At 32.6% G+C, this 16,611-nt stretch overlaps 3 protein-coding genes across 3 annotated transcripts; all 3 read right to left on the bottom strand.

Annotated features, from left to right (window-relative positions):
• Positions 1-4,272: 4,272 nt before the first annotated feature.
• Positions 4,273-8,135, bottom strand: LOC113852825 (probable E3 ubiquitin-protein ligase WAVH2). The gene is made up of 3 exons (XM_027483198.1): positions 7,802-8,135; positions 7,175-7,291; positions 4,273-5,775 (listed from the first exon to the last, which is right to left on the bottom strand). The coding sequence occupies exons 1-3, from the start codon at positions 7,949-7,951 to the stop codon at positions 4,381-4,383; spliced, it is 1,662 nt and encodes a 553-aa protein (XP_027338999.1). The 5' UTR covers positions 7,952-8,135; the 3' UTR covers positions 4,273-4,380.
• A 4,693-nt stretch (positions 8,136-12,828) lies between these two features.
• Positions 12,829-14,832, bottom strand: LOC113852202 (pentatricopeptide repeat-containing protein At4g02750-like). Its single transcript, XM_027482442.1, has one exon. It carries the CDS (start codon positions 14,830-14,832, stop codon positions 12,829-12,831), a length of 2,004 nt encoding a protein of 667 aa, XP_027338243.1.
• A 488-nt stretch (positions 14,833-15,320) lies between these two features.
• Positions 15,321-15,917, bottom strand: LOC113852201 (cell wall / vacuolar inhibitor of fructosidase 2-like). Its single transcript, XM_027482441.1, has one exon. It carries the CDS (start codon positions 15,915-15,917, stop codon positions 15,321-15,323), a length of 597 nt encoding a protein of 198 aa, XP_027338242.1.
• Between the last annotated feature and the right edge of the window lie 694 nt (positions 15,918-16,611).

Below are 16,611 nucleotides of genomic sequence, written 5' to 3'. Positions count from 1 at the left end.
ACATTTTTAAGATATCTTATATTGACTTAGAATATGATTAAAAAACTATAAGAGATAAACAGTTATTATACTTGAGCCAACTTTAAAAAAGTTAAATTTTTTATTTTTTATTTTTTACCCTCTCAAAGACTCAAACAATAACAAAGGGTATAGCTCTGTGTCTATGTCTATTATTGCTGTGCCTCTCTTTCTATTTTGTGTCTACGTCACTCTGTCCTTTTCTTTGGCCTGCAAATGGAGACAGTGGATGTGGACTGTGTGAGGAAACTGCAAAATAAAGCATGCGGATTTATGTAATGCTCTCAAGAGTCCATGAATCAATTCACCACTTTTCTCTTCTTTTTGTTTCTTTGATGTCTCTCTTTTTAATCAAGGTTGCATGGTGAGATGATAAGCAAAAACAAAGAACATGTGCTCATCTTCTTTTTACTCAAGGTTTATTTTGCAAAAGCTTCTAAAATTTATGGTATTATGGTGTGCTTTTTCTTATGGTCAACTTGGTCTCATTATTGATTTTTTTTTATTTTGTTTTATAGCTTTTTCAACTAAAGGGTTTGTTTTGTGGGTTTGTTTGTCCACGTTTGTAATCTTCTCTTTGTATCCTTCTTGTTAGAACCATAAATGATGAAACAAGAAACATATTACTAGTATACTTATATAAATTATATGAAATGAAATGTGTATTTTTTTAATTTATTTTATGATATTCTTAATGTTTTATATTAGAATATGAAAAGGTTTAAAAAAAAATACCAAAAGAACTTTATTCCCTCAAATGAAGTAAACTAATTTAACAATATATTTAGACTCATTGTAACGTTGTAAGATATAGTTTCTACATTAAAATGTAATCTAACACGATTATGAAAATATTCAATATAAACACTAATTTAATTTAGTTCACCTTGAGATATTTATTAAAGACTTGTTAAAAAAAAACAGATACCCAAAAACTTTATTCCCTCAAATGAATTGAACTAATTTAATTAAAAATGTACTGTATAAATGCTTCTTAAACGTGTGTATTTAGAATAACATAAAAAAAGAAGAAGAGAGAAGTAATAAATATGATAAATGGTGCAATTAAAATTAAAGAAATATGAGTAGTATACTGTTAAATGTTTATAAATTAAAATTATTAATTAAATTTTAACATGATATCTAAACACACAAAAAGAATACTTCTTACTTTTGATTCTTGATAAATTTTATCAAATATTTTTTATGGTAATAGACTATTTTGTGATTTATAAAAAGTTTTGTATCTATTAAGTTTAAAAAGATAATTTTTTAATATTTTATTGTTATAAGAAGAAAAATCTATTCATATTAATGTAAGTTTAAAAATTCTTATATTCAATTTAAGTCTTTCATTTAACTTGTCTCTAATATATTATTTAAGTGAGTTAGATTTTTAAAATTCACTAGAATCATTGACATCAACAAAATCAAAGCTCATTTATATTAAGAATGGATTGTCATCACATCTTATGTAGGGGAGGGGTCAATTCCTCCCTTATTCTTCTCTCTATGAACTATTTCATGGGCACATTCCATGTTAGGATAACTTGTTAGTTTTTATATTATGTTTTTGGGGCTTTGGAACTTACATATAACAATAAAAAAAATGCTTCATTGTATTCTTCCTTTTTTTAAATTTTTTTTTTTTCAACAAACAAAACTAACATGTGGCAGTTCACATGAAAATGAAATAATTGAATTATAAATTTAGAAGATATTTGATGGCCAGGTCACTAATACCTATTAGGTTGCTTAGGTTAGTTGGATTTTGATAAAAAATCATAAAATGATAATATTTTTATGGAAAAATAATAATTTTTTAATTTAAACCAATTTATTAATATCTACAGTAAAAAAAAAGAGAAAATTTTGTATAGTCAAAAACTATAATTATCTTAATCAATCAATAAATAAGCAACATGTGTATATTTTTGAGACATGTCTAAATTTAAGTGTACAAGTAACGCACGTTAATTTCTCCGAGGTAGACTCAGCTAAACTCAAACATGAATGCAATCATTTCTGCAATTGTGAGCAAGTTGACTCAAAAAGTCATACAAGTGACTCCCCCGGGCCCATAATTGTGTAATCACTCCAGTTTTATAAACAAAGAGAAAAATTAAGTGTTGGGTTACTTAATCACATGTTCGGTGGTTGATTTAGTTAATATTATTGATTAATTAAAAACTATTATTTTAATAAAATATTTATATTTAAGATTAGAATAAATTATCAAGATAAAACTCTAAATTAAATTAATAAATAGTATTGACAGCACTTCAGAATTCACATAAGTTTTATTTTTATAAAAATAATAAACATAAAAAAAAAGTGTGATTATAAATTCTTAATCTTGATTAAAGTGGTAAGATAAATTAGTCCAAATGTAAAAATGTTAGACAAAATGCGAAATAACAAAATAAAATTTGAAGTTATTAACATTTTATCCGACAAATCATATATATTTTTTCTTGTTTTATTAAATTTATCTACCAAACTAATTTGTAAGATGTTTTGTTGAAAGAACTATGTTGCAGGTCTTTTTAAATGTGGCCATTATTGATCAAGCCAAGCTATGGTAGTTGGTTAAAGATGGTGCTGTTTTAAATTATTATATAAGGGATGAGTGTTATTATAAGGTAAGGATTGAATAGATAAATAAATAAAATAAAAATAACATTTCTATATTGAGATCATATGAAATATGTAGTATTCACTTTTTAAATTCTCTTAAAAATATTTGTTTTGTTTTGTGGGAAAAAGAAAATTTTACAACGCAAAGGATTATTCACTGAAACCATTTGTCATTTGGGTTAGTATATATTTGAATTCAAATTTATTAAAAATATATAAATTTAATTTTCAATTTAATAATTTCTGCTTATATATTTATAATTTTTAATAAATTTTAACTAATGAAGAAAAGAGTTAAGACCATATTCCGAACACTTTGTGAGTAAATAATTTAATCTTGTGCGCTACTTAAATATGTAAAATATAATAACAATATTATAAATAATGATAAAAAATACTTAAAAAGTAAGTAATTAAATTAATAGATGTACATATTGAACAATGTTTAACTATTAAAAAAAATAAAAGACTATTTTACTCCATTCTTAATATAAGGCCTAATTGAATGTGACTTCAAAACATATATCATGAGTTCTATAATACTCCAACCTTCTTGCCTAATGGTGGAAGCCTTGAAGGTAATGGAAAAAACAATTCAAATTTACAAAAATAATGTTTAAATTTAACTAAACCTAATCACAAAATTGAATTAGATTCAAAAGATCTTATTTTATTTCAGATTAAAAGTTTAAAATGTAAATGTTATATTAAGTAGATTCATCTAACTTTTATATTATCACACTCTCAGTCATATTAGGCATGTGATCGTTTTCAGTATTATTATTTTTCTGAAGTTACTCTTAACTTAAATGTTGAATAATAATAATAATACCCTTTAACTTTATTATTGAACAATTAATAAACTACTATTGAATTGTTTCAGTTTATGGAGTGGTTTTACGTTTGAATTTTAACTATATTATATAGCATCTTGGAAGGAAGAATTTTGAGTGTTGAATTGGATCTGATTGGGCTCTATGGATAATGGGTCCAATGCTCTCCATTCATCATTCTGCTGGGTAAGGAGGACACAACACTAATTTTAACATTAAAAAAAATGTTGAACTTGACCAAAAAAATAAAAAATAATATTTTGAACATGTGTACTGCACTTATTTTATTTTATTGGAACTGATTTTTGAAATCGAAATTCAAAACTGAAAAAAAATAAATCAGTTTTTTTTATAATAAAAACCAATTTAAACAAAAAGAAGATAATGTTGGGTTTTCAATCACCATGTTTCTATTGTTTTTTTGGTCCACAACCATTATGTTTCATTTCGAGCTGTTGTGGACCAAACAACTTGTGGTGCATGTATATGCGGTGGATGATACTGACATCTAATATTTAATATTAGACTCACTTCAGGGAAACGAATTTTATTATTTGAATCATTCAAAATTAATAACCTCAGTGACATCATAAATAATAATAATAATAATACATACATACAAAAGGGAGGTATCCTATTATGGTAGTTCAAAAAATATTTCCCTTAGGATAAGTGTTTGATGGGGATACTAGGCAGATTTTTTTATAGCCTTTGTTGGTAGTGTTTGTTTTTGGGTTGAATGTGAAGAAACAATGTTGTGTATTATGTATCTTTTCCAGTTCTATACGATTACAAGTCTAGCTAAAAAAATTGAAGAGTAAAAGTAGGGATGGCCAAGAACACAATAGCATCACAGGAATGCATTGGTCTATATAAAACAATAGTTGTAATTTCAAAGTCTATAACCATGCAAATGCTTAGCCCATCTTCTAGCCATATAAGGGTCATGAAAATCCCAGCTTTCAACACTGCTAGTCCTACCACCTGTGCTCATATCCCTCACTGTTTCCGCACTAGCTTCTGTAACATCACCTTTATGTTCTCCAACACCTACAACAGTTTCCCCTGTTCTTCTAACACACTCATCAATCTCACCTTCAATGTAGCTATATTCCACATACACATGAGTGCAATCACCAAGGTCTAACAGAATCCTCCTTTCTTCTCCTCCTCTTATCTCTCCAATTCTTATGACTCTCCCACTGCCAACTTCCTCACCAGCACCGCATATTCTAAGTTGGATTTCCCTAACAATGCCTCCCAACATCTTGGCCAAGAACTCCTCAAACTCTTGTATGACAAACCCACTTGAAGTGCCAAAGCCAAATCCCACATGAAATCTATGAATTGGTGTTGATGGTAGTTCCATGCTTATAGCATGGTATGGTCTTGTAGGATTATCTGATAAGTGTAGGATACAGGACTCAGGGTTCTTGTGCACGCGGTCCTCAAGTATCTTGATTCCTTTCTTCAACCCTTCAACTGGATCAGCCTGTCCCATGTAAAACAAACGGTCGATGACTTGAAGGGCTGTGCGTTTTCCATAGGATGTCATGCGTCTTAAGGGAAAGACACGAGCTGCGGCTGAGGAGTATGTAACAATGGCCAAGCGATCGATGTGTCTGAGGGAGAAAACCACAAGAGCCATTGCTTGTTTGAGAAGTCTTAGGTGTGGTCCATTGGGACTAGCAACTAAGACCAAGTCAGTTGCTCGTTCATGGGTTAGTTTCACAGAAAGAAAAACTCTATTGGAGGAGGGGCACATGATATAAGGTGTCTGCATTGGTGGAGATTGTAACAGTGATGAGGAGCTGCAAGTTAAAGGATGAAGGGATAGATGGCAAGGACATGAGGCATGTTTTGTGACTTGCAAAGCCGGATGGAAACTTGCTGGTGCATTTGGTGGAATAGGCACAAGAGAGAAGCACAGCTTGGGGCTGCCAGGTGTGTCATCAGGCTCAACAGGATCATCATCATCATAGCGTGCAGAGCGCAGAAGAGAACGGCGATGAACACGGAAGGTAGCAATAGAATCATCAAGGATTCGCAGAATGGGATCAGATTGGTTACTAGAAGTGAAAGAACCACAAAGGTTGTTGTTTAGGTTGCGAGGGAGTTGGGTCCAATGGGCACGACAAATGGGGCAAGTGACACTACCATGGCGGACATTGGAAGAGATGCAGGCAAAATGGAATGCATGAGAGCACTGAGCAGTGAATATAGCTTGGCCTGGACTGCTTCCCTTGCTGTGGTAACTCAGAGGATCTAAACATATTGCACACAAATTCTGCAAACAAACAAAGCAGATGAGTCAACCAAGCAAGTCTATGATGGAATATTAAGTATACATTCATGACCAAGAAAAATGTGTGTCACAAAGTGACCAGACACACTGAGATTTGATTCTGGAATAAATGAATCAACAAAATGAATGTTTTACTATCACAAAACTAACCAAGCTTTGTTTGCTTGTGTGTTATGAGCATTTGGTTCAACTTATTTTGAAGAAATTATCGCTGGTTTATACAGCTTCTTGAGAGAGCTTCTGAAAAGTAAACGATTATTTTCCTTGAAAAATGTTTTTCCAAACACGCATTTAAGAGCTTCTAGTCATACAGTTGTATGTACTTACATAACTGTGAAATACTAAGAGAAGAAAACGATAGCTCTCATATTTTCAAAGTGATATCACACACTCTCTACTCTACTGCTTTTCAAAATAGCAATATATTGGAAGATAAAGGCCAAAAGTATTGACCATCTACTAGTTTATTAGATGAGGCCTTTTTAATTAAAAGAAAGTGGCATTGCAGACTAAGTTGAGCTAAAACCAGATGTATATGGAAATCTAGGAATAAATACATAAAATTTGTCAAATCCTACCATTCTTGTGGTCTTTTGCTGGCATTCATACAAAAAATGCACGGTTTAATCAAACTTATCTCACTTTTTACCAATTGATTGAAGTAGGGACAGACACAGTGAAACTTTTTGGCATAAAATTAAAAAACGAGATTCCACACTCAAGTGACAAAGGATTGTGAACATCACAAAAGTTCACTTCCTTCATTAGGAAGCTATTGGATAATGGACATGTGTATGACAATATATAATTATCCAGAGAGGTTTTAGCGACAATAGAAGGAAAAGTATGATCATGCATGTTGTGGCAGGTGAAACTTCCCAACGTGTGGGGTCTGCATTTAATGAATTGATTCTTGGCTTCACAGATGCGCCATGTGCAGGGGCATTCACATGCTAATACCCAATATTCACTACTTTTGTTATTCTAAATTAGTACCAAACTAAACGTTTAATGCTATGCTGCCAATTTACGGCATGAGAAAAATAATAAAGCAAAATGTAGTTTAAAAGAAAAAATAAGCATAAACTGAAAAAAAAAAAAATCAAGAAAAATAATCGGATCCATAGGGTCAAACTTTGAGGCCCATTGGATTCCGAAGTATTAGTAAGTAATAATAGAATACAAAGATAGAGAACCCGAGAAAGAATAAGGATCAAAATGTGAAAATAGCTCATAAATAAGTCTTTAATACTAAACTTATGAATGTCTTAATAACATTAATATATCACCAAGTTACTTTTGTAATATGTTAATAAAGAAGGATTATTAATTTTGCCAAAAAAGGGTCTTGAGGTGGTTTAAGGAATTACAAGACAATAACCTTATTATGAAGCTCATTGTTGTTGATGTTGGAAGTGGTACCACAATCAGGATCTTCTCTTACCTCCCCTGAGGAATTTTTTGTTGTTGATGGAGACACAGCTGAGGAATTTGAGACCTGCAAACATGCAGAAAACCAAGAACAAATGTCAAATGTCAAACTCTCTTGTTTCTAACCTTCACCCAGTATTTCATAGACAAAGAACACTGGATTAGAAATTAATGTCATCAGAATTGGAAATCAACAATGACATTAATAACCACAAAAAATCCATAGCTGGTCCAAGTCACACCCTAATCAATCCGGCCTAAAGTGTCATCAGGGAAAAACAAATGAGAAAGGAAAATCACAAAAAAAAAAAAAAAAAAAAAAACAAATGGAATAACAAACAACTAGGAAGGAACATTCTCAAATTCAAAATTTCACATTCTCTAACCGATCGTGACTCAAAAGGTCTTTCAATTGGACACCAATTCTTAGAAAATAAAATAAAATAAAAACAAATTGGCAAAACTTCAGCCCATTGACAAAATGCAGGTAAAGTTTGCATCTTTTTCCAAAATGCTAAACACCCAAATGAGAAATAAATGCATAGTATGAATAAAATAAGGGAAAGTGGAAGTGTACAGTAGCAGATGGACTACAAGAGTTGTCAATGGAAACTGGATCCACCAAAGCTTTTCTTCTTGAGAATGACCCACAAGCATATGCAGCAGCCACAGCCACCTTCCTTGCTGCTTCTCTCAGCTTTGATGTTCCTCTTCTTCCTTCTCCCATTCTCTCTTTTCTCTGAGCTGTGTCAAAGCTTGTTGTAGTGTTAAGTGTGTTACCCTTCTGAAGCTGAAGCTTTTGTATTTGTGTCACAGGGAAAATAGGGACAGAAGAGAGAGAAAAAGAAAAGGAGACAAAGAGCTCTGCAAAATTCAGCAATGACCAGCTTCTGTTGCCGTCGTTGCTGTTACTTTTCTAAGTCACTATTATTGTTGTGTTCTTTCTTCATCAGCACCACACACACGCTTATATAACATAAGTACATTACACACAACTGCTTCATAGCACTGCCACCAATATACATACATTATTATAAGTGGTTGTGCCCACATTTACCAATTAAAAAATGAACCTTTTTTTTTTTGTTTTTTTTACCCTCTTTAAATGAACAAGCCAAATGAATTAGGCTAACTCAATTTGCATTTGATACTCTAATTTTAGGGACGGTTTTTGAAATTTTGCTTTATGTAAGGGATAGTGGTTCTTCTAATGTGTGTTTGTGAAAGTCAGAGTATTTTTAAATAATTTAAAATAGTTATTTTTTATTTAGTGGCTTATTAAAAAAATTGTGAGGACCATATGGTTTAGGAATATGGAAATAGGATTATTTTTGTTAAAAGATTATAATTTGATTGCTTTCTCAGGAAAGCTAAACTTGGGCTTGGCATTTTCTATTTCAAGTCATAGATTCTATCGCCTCTTCTTGTGAGTAACCCTTCCATGGAATTATGGGAAATAGACCCAGGAAAATTTTAATTGATTGGTCTACACACTACAGCATCAAACATCAATGTTATTTGCATTTAAAATGGTATTTTAGTAATCAGTAAAAAAGAAAAAGAAAGGGTTGTTGAAATTGATGAAATAGCATGAAATGAGGAGGAAGGAGAAGGACCAATATGGCCCTTTCCAGAGACAATGATATTATGGGCCATCCCACTCAAACCTTATTGTCAAATACTAGTTGTTTACAGCAATAGTGAGATCCCTCCACTAAGACCACGCGTATTTTCATCCACTTTATTTCTCATGTGTTTGTTAAAAATAAAAAATACTACAATTTTGAAAAAAAATTACGTATGCATCAAGTGTGATATGCTTATAATCCTTTTAAAAAATATATTGCCCCTAAATCTATAGTGTATGATGTGAGCGCTTGTGAAACATAATGACAATATATGAGATAAGTTCAATGATGATAAGTTTCCATTAGATTTAAAGCATTCCACCCCCACCTTCCACACAGGGAGGAGGGTCCACTTGTTTATAGCACTAGACCACATTTCTTTTTTTCTTTTCCCATTCAAACATTGTAGTGTGCAAGGCTTATCTATCTTCCTACCATTTTTCAGCATGAATTTTGGCTACAACTTACAATCACTTTGACACCAACTTGTGTCAGAAACTTGTGAATCCTTCACCAGAGTAAAAATATAGATCTGGTTGCTGGCAGGATTGGAAAGCAAAGCAAGGAAGAGAGGAAAAAATGAGAAAGAAAAAAACAAAAAGAAAAGAAAAAGAGGAGGGTCAAAAGGGTTCCAAGAGGTGGGGAAAATGACCGTTTTATTTGAATTTAAAAAGGTTCAGCAATCAGTCTATGATAGCTTCCATTCTTTGGCTTTTTTTTCCTTTTAGGTTGTTAATAAATAAATAGCCATGTTTGGACCAAAGAAAAAAAAAATTAAAGTAAAAAAATGGCCATGTATTGTTATTTGCAATGCAAAGGTTGCCAAAGTAGAAAGACCGGTGGGCTGGCGCCAAAATGCTTTTCTTGCACCGATTGTATTCCACTTGTCTTCATAAACTGATGACATACATGGGCTACCTTATAAATCTCTTTTTCCTCTTTCTTTATTCTTGTTCTTTTATAGCTGATACATATTTATTGTTTAGCTTTCTAGGTTTGACAGAAAATGGTATCTCATTGGTGGAAAGTTTTAGATTAAAATTCCTAATAAGAGAATCACATGGTAGTTAATTATTTTTTGGGTGCTAGGTGTTTGGGATTATGTGTTTGATGGGAAATTAATTTGAGCATATGGGAATAGATCATGACTTCAATAAGTTTTTTATGAACTTATTTTATTTTTTGTGAATAGTTTGTTAAAATAAGTTTTTTTTTATTAACTTTATTTCAATAAGTTTGATAGTCTAAGCTCTCATGTGATAAAATTGTATTAAATAAATATTTAGTTAAACAATTGCCCAACCAAATCCTTAAATATATCACCACTAATTTGGATCCGAACCTAATGTTAATTGCCTTTTCAAACCCGAGTATTAGCTCATTTGTTGCAAGACATAATTGTATATGGAATTTTAACAAATCACAATTTTATTAGACATGGAGAAACTTGTGACAGCTAGTTCATTATTTAAAGTAAGAATTTTCCCCCTTTTGGGTAGCATTTAACCAGAGAACTTCAGACTCTACGGTAATAATACAAAAATAGTCATTTAATTCATAAGGTATGAATATGCTAACAAGTTTGAATTTCTTTAGTTTGAACTTCAATGTTAAAAATGACAAAGTGAATTTATTTTATCATATAAAAGCATATTGTGATTGAAAAAGAGAAGGGAACTGAAAAGGGGATTATTTTGTAGTAGTAGCTTCATGTGTGCTTTTGCAAGCCTTGTGCTTTCTTTCCCTTCCCTTTGATCTGAAAAAGGATGAGTTGTCCCATTGATGATTGAAACCCGCTAGAATAGGTAGTGTTCGAATACTCCTGCCATAGGTGACCATCAAATGCTTCTTTGCTCTTTTTACCTTATTTCTTTTTATTTTCTTCTTCTTTTTTTTTGCTTCCAAATTCTCTTTTTGTTGTCCCATAATACCGAAAAAGCAGAGGGACCCAAATTACTTACATATTAGGTTACTGTAGCAACCTATGTTCAGATGAGATATATACCGTAAGCTTCTATATCACCAAACAATAAATTGGAAACGTAAGCATCCCATATGAAGCAAAATAAAATAAAATAAAAACTAACATTGTCTAAATTCAACTGCAATTTGTAAACATTTAAAAATAAAATCTAGCAAAATACAATGATTTAGCAGGGTCTGGATTATAATCTTCACTGAACTAGGCAGGATAATTTGAGTTACCTAATGCACTAGATCACAGTTTAAGCAATCAATTAATAAATCAACTAGTAGAAATGATTTTTATGAGGATGAACATATTCTATGAATATAGTTTGTGTCCACATTCAAACAATTATCAATTTCGTTTTTCTTTTTATGTCAATTATCAATTTCTTTTCTGTCGATAAGTTATTTGGAATAGTTAGGTAGTAAAGCTCCCCCATCACATGCTTCAAGCAAGACATATAACAAGCAGACAAATGACAGAAAACCAATAATTTATAATTTAATGTCTACAACCTACATAGAGTTGTCCTGGGTTATCAATCACTAAACTTGAATGTGCTGATTTTAATGCAGATTCAGGTTTATTCATTAATTGTGGTGCATGAGAAATGTATCAAAATTTGATATTTTTAATCAAAGCAAGTTGCTGTAATAGAGCCAGAAAACGATGGATGCACCAAAGGAAAATAATGACAGTACTGAGAGCTTAGGGAATCTCTCTTTTTTGTGAATGACATATGGGAAAGCTGTTGATGATCCTCTCTTGCTTCTCAAAAGAAGGTAAAGGGGAAAGCTTTCTTGTGTCCGCATAACCTTGCTGCTTGCTAACCTACAAAGATGAAATCTGTCTAACTGCTTGTTCAAATAGTTGAATTTGACCAGGTCAAATATAAAGGTGTTGAACTTGGATTATATGGATTTTGAGCTTATCTCTGTAATCTTAGAGCATGTTTGGAGTGAATTATTTACATGGATTATAATCTGCTTGATATAGAAAAAATGTTAGTATTACTGTTCAAATGTGTTCATTAAATTATATTATAATCTTTGATTATAATTTCAACAAAGGAATTAGTTATTAGATGATAAGCAAAATTTTGAAGCTTATGATTAAACTAACAATTATTTTCTATTTAACTTTTTTTTTTCATTTTATTTCTAACAATTGTTTTTGTATTAGAAAATTACTGCTACAAATAACTTCATTTGTTTTTGCAATTTTTGTTCAAAGGGTAATTCTTTTAAACAATCCCAACATAATAGATTATTTCAAGATTACTTTTCAACTAACATATTAAAATTGTTGCTTACAGCAATAATCAATTATTGAAATAATTTGTTTTACATTTAGTCCAAGCACATATTTATTCTAACATGTTGCTATCTCTATCCGTATCTTTTTTCTTAGTCATGAATAGTTTTTCCTTAATACATGCACCTGATTTCCTGGTGGTTGTTAATAGGTCACAACTCACAAGAGGCCAAGTTTTGGCATTTTCTAATTGTTTGACGCCCTCACTTTTGATAGTCTATTAATCATAATGCAATTGGATTTCACGGTCACATCTGAATCTTTTCGTTCCTATCTGGACCACAACATAAAGAAAAAGAAAGAGTCATACTGCAGCTTTTAGAAATCCCATGATTAGAATAGAGGGGTAAATCATTCCCTTATTTGAATTTGATTTGGACTTTGGAACTGAACGGTAAGCAACATTTTCACTTTTTACCTTTCCAGTTCCCTCTTTCGTTTGCAAGAACATAAGAATCCACTTCCAAGCCTAAAACATCCTCATAATGTAACTGTAGTAAGCTTGTCAACTTTGTATTCTCATCTATATTGTACTTATAAAGTTATTATCATTTATCACTCTCAATGATTTAAATCAGATGCAATATACCAAACCAAAGTTTGAACTAAACTGGGGCATTCATAGTAACCCACAATAAAGTAGACATTTTTTTCATGATATATAACTGAGGTTAGTCTTTAATTAAGTGGGAACTAATCTACTAGCAATGAGTTCTTTGGTGTATAACCCATTTCCCTCGTCAAATGTTGAAGATTCTGTTGCAATAATCCATAAATTTCCTCAACCTGGGGATGAGATCTCTCCCCAACAACAAATACATGATTTTTTCCTTTTATTTGTATTTGACTATATCCTGGAATTTTCTTCACATTTCTCTCTCTCATTCTTTTCCTTACATGTGAAAACTCATCCCACTGACCTTCTGCAGCATATGTATTGGCTAGTAGTACATATCCCCCAGAACTATATGACTCTAGCTCTAATAGCTTCTCACCAATAGAATTGGCTATTGTAACGTTCCCATGAAGCCTGCATGCACCAAGCAATGTCACAAGAACAGCTTCATCCCTCTCAGAATGAGGGATAGTAGATACTACATCCATTGCTTCATCTACAAGTCCTGCTCTACCTAGAATGTCTACAAGGCAGGAATAATGCTCAGCCTTAGGATTTAAGTTATAAGTACCCTTGATTGAGTCAAACAGTTTTCTACCTTGTTTGACAAGACCAGCATGGCTACATGCTGATAAGAGTCCCACAAAGGTAACCTCATCTGGCTCATTTCCAGATATTAGCATGCGTGCGAATACCTGTAAGGCATGGTGACTATGTCCATGATTCGAGTAGGCTACTATCATTGCAGTCCATGACACCACATCTTTTGACTTTAGTAGCTCAAAAACAAGCCTCGAAGCACAAAGATCCCCACTTCTGGAATACAAAGTAATAAGAGCATTTGCAAGCCAGGTGTCATGCTCAAACCCAAGCCGTATAACTATTGCATGAGCTTGCATGAGCTCCGCCATGCCATCACAGGAAGTTACTACGCTAGTCATAGTGGTTTCATTAGGTCTAAAGCAAGATCTTAGCATCAAAACAAATAACCTTAAGGCTTCTCCTACCCCACCATTCCTTGTAAAACCATCAATCATTTTGTTCCAACTCCCAACATTCTTCTCTGGCATCAAGTTGAAAAGCTCACGAGCTTCATCCATGAGCTCCTCATCAACATATGCAGTGATCATTGCAGTCCATGCAGCCACATCTTTATTAGGCATGTGATCAAAATACTCCCTTGCAACCCCAATCATCTTGTTTTGTGCCAAACCCGAAACCATAGCTGTCCACGAAACATGATTCCTATCCAGCATTGATTCAAACAAATATATAGCCTCATTCACCCTATTGGCATTCAGACAACCCGATATCATGATGTTCCAAGATCGAACATTCCTCTCAGGCATTTTAGCAAAGAGCTTATAAGCCTCACTGAAGCAGCCATTGTCAAGATATGACTTGACCATTGCTGTCCAAGTTATGACATTCTTTTCAGGCATGAGATCAAAATACTTCTGAGCATGATCCATCATCCCATTGCGAGCAAAACCTGAAACCACTGCAGTCCAAGAGACAACGTTTCTCTCAGGCATTTGATCAAACAAGTGCAAAGCCTCCTCAATTCTTCCACAACCAAAATATCCAGAAATCAAACTGGTCCAGGAGAATGCATTCCTCTGTGTCATACTATCAAACACCTCGCGGGCATCGTCCAAGCGACCAACTTTAGCATACCCATCAATCATTGCGGATTCAGCAACAACGTTTCTATGTGGCATTGCCTTGAAAACCCTTTCAGCACCGATTAGGTCCTTGTTCATTAAATAAACGGTGATCATGGTGTTGTAAGAAACGGCATCTCGGTGAGGCATTTCATCGAACAGCTTCCTTGCTTCTTTGACCTTTCCGTGGCGACCCAGAATCGTCATCTCCACGTTACGTTTGCGGAGTGCGTGATCTGAAGACCTTGGCCTCAAACTCAAATTCTTGGGCGTTAAGATGGTTCCCGAGTTTGAATTCCCCCAATTAGTTTTTTTCAGCAAACCCTTTTCTGGGTTTGTAAAAATGGAAGCTTGGAAATGCCTCAGGAAACGAAAACTGGGCCGAGACATGCGACGGCAGTGGCGACAGACACACATGTTTATCATCGGTCCTACGTTGAAATCATGGATTCTTATAATTTTTCATGTTTTAATATTTTTATTTGAAAATTTTGATAAAAGTGACACACTCTAGAGTACGGTGTTTGATTTCTGTTTTTAAAACGGTTTTCTGCTTTTAAAAATTAATTTTGATATAAATTTGTGGTATATACCAAGTACACACCTTAAAAATCTATGAACAAAACATTCTTAGTTGAATACCCCTAAATATTTTGTGACATCAATGCCAGTTCTTATTAAAAACACAGCATCTTATTCAGCCGGGTACATTAAAAAAATGTAATTACTTTTTAACTAGTACTTAACTATTAAATTACAACCTTGAAATTTTGATTGTTGAGAATGCATAGCAAAAAGCTATTTGCATATCACTTTTCCAATATTAATTTTCAAGACTGATCTGTGTACCAACAAACAAAAGAAGCTATCTCAAACCCCAACAATTGTAACCAAAATCTCAGTGATTAGGAGCCTGTGAACAATTTAGAAATAACTACACAAATTTGGCAAAGACCCTCTAAAGCATTGTTCATGAAGCAAAGTGGGCAATGATGGGTTCCTCTGAAAGTAGCTTGACAATCCTCAGCACCATGAGAAGCAACACCTGCCAAATCAGCCAACTCAAAGAAGGTCTCAGAGTTCAAGTCATTGTAAGCTGTTTCAATAGCAGATATAGCCTTTTCATAGTCAAAGGCACACCTTTGAAGATGCATGCGGTATTGGCTTGAAGTGGCTTTATTTAGCAGCTTTCTTATGTAGTCCCTAGTGTTAGTGGCATTGAGATATGCTAAACGAAAGGCAACATAGGCTAAGCCATAGCTATCTGATTCCGAGGCATTTGGGTCAGAATATAGAGACTCAATGCAGAATGTGTAGTTTGAAGTTTTGCCACACACTTCATCCACTAGTTTTGTTACATTGTTATTAGAAGCATACGAGGGATGGATAAAGAGTATGACAAGCAGCACAAAACAGCAGAGGGGATGATACTTGATAATATTCTTGCACTTTTTCTCTTGTGAAATTTTGTGGTGCAAAGGGGAACTGAAGAGATGTGCCATCTAATCTGAATCTATTACTTGCATCAATGAAGAAGTGAAACTGAAGCTTTGAGGTCATCAAGCCCCAAGTTAGCTCTCATTTGTCTCTTGGATAAAACTTAAAAGCAATGATTAATAGTAATTAGAGTTTTATCCTTATAATCTGTGTCTTTTTAATGATGACGTGCTGATTTTTAATATTAATTTTTATTATATAAATTATTAAAATAAAACTTATTTTTAATTGTTCTAACAATACTTATATTACAACTTATATTCTTTGTCTTTCACAGTGATTCTTTAAAACGTGTTCATCACAGATTGCAGCAACATACGGTGGTGCTGCTACTGATATAGAAACATACACAATAAACTATTTACTCATTCACTTGACAAATGTTCTTTTATAGACTTAATGGTGAAAAAACACTTATTATACTAAAGAAAAAATTATTTAACATTTATTTTTTATATAATTTAAAAAATTGCTTTTCTAACATGTAATCAAAGACATGTAATAAAAAAAAACTTATGTGTCTTATAATTTTTAATAAAAACTTATTATACATGTGTGTATTATTGGACATATGTAAGAAAAAAACGTGTAAAAGATTAATAAAGTGCATTAAATATTTTTATTCAATATTATTGTCATTAACAACTTATTTATACTCCGTTTCAGTTTCTAAACAACATAATATCGTTTTTTTCTGAA

Source organism: Abrus precatorius, unplaced genomic scaffold (assembly GCF_003935025.1).
Source record: "Abrus precatorius isolate BTA unplaced genomic scaffold, Abrus_2018 Scaffold10, whole genome shotgun sequence".
Lineage (NCBI taxonomy): Eukaryota > Viridiplantae > Streptophyta > Magnoliopsida > Fabales > Fabaceae > Abrus > Abrus precatorius.
The sequence above is the reverse complement of the archived record's forward strand: the minus strand, read 5'-3'. Positions and strand labels throughout refer to the sequence as shown.

Coding starts and splice junctions, on each gene's coding strand:
- LOC113852825 (XM_027483198.1), bottom strand. CDS start 7,951: ATGGGAGAAGGAAGAAGAGGAACATCAAAGCTGAGAGAAGCAGCAAGG. Junction 7,292..7,801: donor CTTGTAGTCCATCTGCTACT/GTACACTTCCAC, acceptor GCATGTTTGCAG/GTCTCAAATTCCTCAGCTGT. Junction 5,776..7,174: donor ACAATGAGCTTCATAATAAG/GTTATTGTCTTG, acceptor GTTTGTTTGCAG/AATTTGTGTGCAATATGTTT.
- LOC113852202 (XM_027482442.1), bottom strand. CDS start 14,832: ATGTGTGTCTGTCGCCACTGCCGTCGCATGTCTCGGCCCAGTTTTCGT.
- LOC113852201 (XM_027482441.1), bottom strand. CDS start 15,917: ATGGCACATCTCTTCAGTTCCCCTTTGCACCACAAAATTTCACAAGAG.